This window comes from Kryptolebias marmoratus, linkage group LG7 (assembly GCF_001649575.2).
Source record: "Kryptolebias marmoratus isolate JLee-2015 linkage group LG7, ASM164957v2, whole genome shotgun sequence".
NCBI classification, from domain to species: domain Eukaryota; kingdom Metazoa; phylum Chordata; class Actinopteri; order Cyprinodontiformes; family Rivulidae; genus Kryptolebias; species Kryptolebias marmoratus.
In genome coordinates this window covers 5,410,949-5,417,489 of record NC_051436.1, presented here as the reverse complement: position 1 = coordinate 5,417,489, position 6,541 = coordinate 5,410,949, and the positions used below count along the sequence as shown (strand labels likewise).

The 6,541-nt window shown below is 46.6% G+C and overlaps 1 protein-coding gene across 1 annotated transcript; it reads right to left on the bottom strand.

Moving 5' to 3' along the window:
* Positions 1–6: 6 nt before the first annotated feature.
* naa40 (N-alpha-acetyltransferase 40, NatD catalytic subunit) lies at positions 7–6,429 on the bottom strand. The gene is made up of 8 exons (XM_017427991.3): positions 6,026–6,429; positions 4,234–4,329; positions 2,608–2,660; positions 2,428–2,523; positions 2,011–2,169; positions 1,843–1,926; positions 1,630–1,707; positions 7–196 (listed from the first exon to the last, which is right to left on the bottom strand). Exons 1-8 carry the CDS (start codon positions 6,029–6,031, stop codon positions 49–51), a joined length of 720 nt encoding a protein of 239 aa, XP_017283480.1. The 5' UTR covers positions 6,032–6,429; the 3' UTR covers positions 7–48.
* Positions 6,430–6,541: the final 112 nt, after the last annotated feature.

Genomic DNA, 6,541 nt, shown 5'->3' with positions numbered 1-6,541 from the left:
GGGGGGGGGCCCCCCCCCCCCCCGCCTCCACCCACCGCGGCGCGTCGATCAGTGGCAGCAGCCGCCGCAGTGCCCGCCGCCGTGAGTGTGGCCCGCCGAGGCACCGCCGTGTTTGGTCCGCCTGCTGAGGATCTCGTAGGAGCAGTCGTCGCCGCAGCAGCCGGACATGCTCGGCGAGGTCTCGTCGATCTCGAACCTGGAGACGAAACACGAGAGGCTCGATAAAAAACGACTCTGTCAGTGAGGGAGGCTTCGGCTCAGTGGTTGGGAGGTAATCCTCTAAAAGGAGTGGGGCAGTCAATTAATTAAATATGTAGTTTATATTTCAGCTCCAAACATTTACCAAGAAGTGGTGAATGTTCAGTGTAACTCATGACATGACGTGTATAAGTGTGCGAGAGAATGAGAAACACTGTAAAGTGCTCTGCAGAAGCTGAGTGGGGCAAAACAACGGTGCTATACAAGCGCGGCCCACTCCCGTTTTCAGTTCTATGGTTTTTACACATCAGGACAAAAATCAACCGATCTGGACTGATTCAAAGTCTTAACTTGTTAAACAAACTCGAAGCCAAAGCCAGCCTCCAGCATGGTTGGAGAGGAATTTCGGCCCACTCTGTTTTTTTTACAACGTCGCTTAGTTCATTGAGGTTTGCGAACATTTGCTTCAGCACCGCCCCATTAAGGTCCCATCACAGCGTTTCAGAACCGGACCATCGCGGCGCCTCGATTGTTTGTCTTTCTGAGCCGTTCTGTTGTAGATCAGCGGCTGTGTTTTGGGATCGTTGTCCCTTTTTTTTTTTTTAATGACCCAGTTTGGTCCATTTGACTCTGAGTACTTTGGTAAACATGTTAACTCTGTGACTGAATGGAGTCCAGGTCCTGTGGCCCAAATCATCACCCCTCCACTGCCGTGCCCGACTGTTGGTTTTCTCCAAATATGGCGCTGTGCATTATGGGTAAATTTCTCTACTTCGGCTTCATCGGTCTAACCTTTAACCTGCCAACAGACCCGTAGAGTTTGAAATGGAGCTCTTGGGTTGTTGACAGTTTCTGAGCATTGCACAGTCTGACCTTGGGGTGAATTTACCGAGGGCTGGCGGCTGCGCCTAAATGTTCTCCACCTTGTAAATAATCCTTCTCAATGTAAAAACGATGGACTCCAAACGGTCCGGAGGTGACCTTTAACCCTTCGCGGCTCTCTGGGCAGCAGCAGCTGCTTCTCGAGGGTCATTGCTGTTGTCTTTCTGCCCCGGCATTGTGACACAAACCTGAACGCTCCAGAGCTGAAACCAAAACTCCTTTTTTTATTTTTAGAAGAGGTCACACTGAAGATGAGCTCATTTGATCAGCTCCTATTGGTTGTTATCCCCCCACCCTTCCAAAAGCAGTAGTTTTGGCTTCATTTTTATGTCATAAATGACGAGGCGGTGGAATCTGTGGTGGGTTTTCATACACTTGAGGTTAGATTTGAATATTTTAAAACCAGATACAGACCAGATCATGTTTTTTTATTACGTCCGATACATAAAACCCTTGAACTGAAAGACGGTTCTTTATCTTTTTCCTGCTATTTTCCTTTTTTTCTTGTGAAGTTTAGCAACGCGTGTTTGAAGCAGCGGCTGCACTCACTGTAAAGCTTCTCTGAAGAACTGGTAAGCCCCGTGGTTGTGTTTGAAGACCGTCAGCATCACTTTCTTCATCTGTGTACTGAACAGAGACACACACACAAAAAAAAACTTGGTTTCTCTTCTTTGTCATTCATGCTTGACGCATTAAAAAAAAGAAGAAGCAGCATCTTCAGGTGCACGAGCGTGCAGCCGAGAGCGAAGCGGCGGCGTTTACTTGTTGGCGATGAGCTGCAGAATCTGGATGAGAAACTTGCCGAGGCCTTTTCTCCGCACTCTGCTCTCCAGCTGCACCTCGTAGCTGCAGGGGTTGAGAAAACGGCCTCACATTAAACCAACGAAACCTTGAATTTAAAAGAAACTCGAACGCCGGAGAGCACCGTACCAGTACAGCACCTCCTCCCCGCACTCCACGTCGAATCTGAAGTGAGAGAAGGCCACGGGGGTGGAGTCGGCGTCTCGGGCCAGCAGGTACCACGCCCTCTCGTCGTTCATCTCCTCCCTCTTCTCCCGCTCCTTCCAGCCCCACTCGCTCTGCTCGTATCTGCGGCGACAGCGGACGGCGTTTTTTAAAGCCCCACATTTCCTCCCCAACCACCGCTCTGTTTCGGGAACAAATTGCTAACTGAACAGAATCCTGACGAAAGTGAGAGAAAGCTAATTTGAGTCATTCCACCGTCAGCATTTTCTTTTCTTTTTTTTCCTTCCTGCGTGTAAGCAAACAGAATCGGTGAAATACGGGTCACTTCGTCCCTCGGTTAATAAACACACACACACACAAAAAAAGGACTAAATTTCTCACAGCGCCTGCATGTTGGCTCTGGTGAGTTCGAAGGCCCACTCCACGGCCAGCGGGTTCAGGGAGGTCACTCTCTTGCACTCTATCTGCAGGTTTAGCCTGGACGGGGACGACAAGTTAACGTCAGAAACACGCAAACATCGCGAGACGAACTCCTTCGGAAGTGTACGAGCCGGTGCATACCCGTTTCTGTCGTACTTTTTGAAGGCTGGGAACGCGGCCAGAGGGTCTTCGAGCTGCGAGAAGAAAGGACAAAATTAAATCTCACCCACAAATTGGTTTTGTTTATATTAACATCCTTCATTTTTCAGGAAATACAGCAGCTTCAATAAGACCAAGACTCTTAAAAAGGTCGTTTATGTCCACTGAAGTGGGGTCCTGCTGAAACGTTACGAACAAGAAACGGAGACGGCTGTTTAAACGACCGCAGCTTGGAGGAAGAGTTTAATTCTGATCATTCAGATGAGTTAACGGCTAGTCAGAGCGGAGCCAAAGTTACCTGCTGTTGACGTAAAACGAATTTCTCACAAACGCTATTAAAACACTTTAAGGCTACTCCAGCAGAGAAAAAAAAGGGAATATTCCTGCTGGACATTGTCCAGGCTGCACCAGAAGCGCTACAGCTAGCTGCTACTACATGAGCTTGTAATAGAAACCTAAAATTCAACGTAAATAACCGAGCAACGTGAAACCGATGGTGGTTTTAAAGTAGTGATTACGAAGAATGAGTCGCTGTGTCTGTTAGGACGGCATCAGGGTTAAATAATCTAAAATAAAATCGCTTAAAATGCCCATTCCTTACTACAAGGGTGACCAATCCTGGTCCTCGAGGGCCACTATCCTGCATGTTTTCCTTGTTTCCCTGCTTCAACACACCTGATTCAGTGGTTACATCACCTCTTCTTGTTCTGCAGAAGCCTGTTAATAACCTACTGAATCAAATCAGGTGTGTTGGAGCAGAGAAACAAGTAAAATATGCAGGATAGTGGCCCTCAAGGACCAGGATTGGCCACCCCTGCCTTACTAGATAAGTGTTATTGCGCCTCACTTCATTCAAATCCACCTGTAAACCTTATGAAAGCTACAGAATATGTCCTATTTGTTATTACTAATGAAAAAACTAATAATGTGTATGAATTGCTAATGTCTAATGTCACTTTTCTACATGTTGGACGATCAGTAACGGCTTAAATACGAGACTAAAACCTTTAAATCCTCGTCTAGTTCCAGTTTCTTTGTTAGAGCATTTTCGTTTTGGCCATAAAATAAATATAAAACGAACAACAGGTGAGAGAAAAGTAAAAAAAAAAAAAAAGAAAATCTAAAGACATCCGTTTAGACGTAAAAGCAGAAACTTCCAGCTGAGGTACGTTTGCCTCGGAGGCTGTGAAAACAACCTGCAGCTCATCATAGCGGGAAAAGACGGCGGCGGCGGGGAGGTAGGAGAGCTTGGACGGCTCAGGTAATTATTTATTTAATGCCACCATCTGTCGGGTATGACACCGGGACGAGCCCGGCGAGGAAGCAGCTGCAGAGCCGGCGAGAGGTGGGCGTCGCTGAGCTTTGTTCTCCGCCGGACTTTCAGCGCCCGCCTCGCTCAGACACCCGAGCCGCGGAGGCCCGACGCTCGAATCGACGGGTGGCAATTAATGATGCCGATTAATTATGCATAACAAGGCGGACAATGCTGCATTTAGCTCCTGCTGTCGTTCAAGTGCCGGACTCAGTCTGACAAATAAACAAAATAAACTTTCACCACAGCCGGAGCGCCACAGGAACCAGCAGGGTTTCGCCTGCCGCCGAAATCACCTTATTGGCGGCGTCCACCTTGGCGCACACGGCGTCCATGGCCGCCCTCTCCTCCAGGCGCCGTGCTTTCTTCTCCTTCGCTCTGTTGGACTTCCTCTGAGCACAGGAGATGAGGAGGAGATGAGAACGAAAATGGAAACATGTCGACTCAGAAGGAGCCACAAAACCCTAAATTACACTTAATAAGTTTATTTTTCCATCTCATGAACAGTGGATGTCAAGAAAGTCCTGTTGAAATGACCTTTTCCACATTTAATGTGACAAATATTCTGCAGAATTAAAGTGGGAGACATCATCTTTGAAGGAAAAATATAAAAACACACAAGAAGCTGTGCACACACTGAAATTAACCCTTTGTTGAAGCACCTTCTGATTTATTCCCAGCCTTCTTAGGATTAATCTATCAGAATGATTTAATAATATTTACCGTGGTGATCAAAATCTGGTCTCACAGATATTTGTTTTAGTCAAAATTAGGTCTAAACTGCAGCTAAGCTATTCCAAAAACGTTAAGTCTGACGCAGAACCTCGACATTCCTCTCTTATCGCCGTTTACGTCCCACTGATTCCTCCCTGAATGGTTCTAAAAGTTAAGATATAATGACTTAATTGTACCTGAACACATAAGAATCCATTTGGTGGCTCTCAGAGACACTTATCAGCAGCCTGCAAACAAACTATACACCCGACAATCCGACATATTACAGAGTTTGTAGTGAAGGTAAAGGCAGAAAGGTGCGAAAGACGACGTATTTAAAGCGTCCATGTACGATTCAGCAGCATCTATATCTACAATAACGTACTGACGCTTTAATTTGAGCGTTAATAACGCCAAACAAGCTCATCTTTCACTTTTTTAAACCATTAAATATACCCACGCTGGCTAAAATCGCAACCAAAACATTCATTTAACAATAAAAAAACAAAGGGGAACATATTGGAGTTACATAAAAAATAGGTACAAAACAAATGCTGTGTATAAACCCCTCCAGCTTAAATACAGGTGTGCAATTAAAGGAGGAAAAAAATGGCATTTTCCCCTAACATCTAGCTTGGCAATCCTTATATTATTAATATTTTATGTTTTTTTTTTTTGTCAAAGTGTAATCCTTCAGCGGGTTTTAATTGCCCCCAAATGTTGACACAATAAATAAGTCCAGCTTTCACAAACAAAAACAATTAACAAAAAACTCCCTCATTCCAGGCCTGAGCAGACAAGAAGGCAACAGTCAGGAATGCAGTATTAACTCTGGACCAGACACACAAATAAATAAATAAAAATTAATTTAAAAAGGAGGCTGCAGAGAAAACACGTGGATCGAGGGTTTAAGCACAGCTGAAGTGAAATTTTAGGTTTAACTTCCAATCAGCTTGGGTTTATTTTTAATAGCAGGTGAGGGGGGGGGAAGGCACCAGATTGGGGCCTGCTTGGATCCAGATGTACACATAAAGGTGGAGGAGGTGGTGGTGGTGGGAGAGTTAGCATCAACGGCTAGCAGAGCGCTAGCTAATCACCCCAAAATGGCATTCCCTGTTAGCTAACATAGCCCCGCTGTTAGCATCAGCACACGGCGCGTGTCAAAACAGGAAGAATGGAGGGTGCTGAAGCTAACGCATGCTAACAGACATGCTAACCTGGATGCGGCTAAAAACGGTCGAGCTTCGAACACCTTTTTTTAGCTGCATCCATCCTCCTCCTCCTCCTTCTTCCTCTTCCTTTTTTTAATTTCCCTGTCCTCATCCGACGGCTCGGATTATTCCAACTTTCACTGTGTCACAGACGCCAACTCACCCCCATTTTTTTTCGTAGCTGGTCGAAAAAGCCCCCCGGAGAAAAGCAGCTCTATTGTCCCGGTTATTGGTGTCGCGACTACGGCCGAAGGAACCGGGAGGATGGCGGGGAGGTGTGTGGAGGAGGAGAGAGGGGGGAGGCGGGTTTAGATTAACGTGACAGCGGCAGATTAGAGAGCTAAATGAGGCAAACCGGGTGTAGCGCCGAGCGGCGGACGTGAAAGCACCACAGGCTGGTCGGAGATTTATTAAAATATCGACGGGGTTTCTATCGGTTTCTGTGCAAACCGGATTGGCGCCAAGACTGCGAGGCTGAATTCATTATGGCTCCGTCCTTCCTCCTTTCCTCGCCTCCTTCCTTTCTTTCTTTCTTTCCTCCTCCTCTTCCTTTCGCCGCGTCCAACTGCGCCGCCTTCACGTGTCTCCCGCTCAGCTCGGATTTTTTCACTCCCTCCTTCTCAGACCGCAAAACCGCACGGAAGCTACCCCTGTAAACACGCCAATTGTCTCTGCTTTG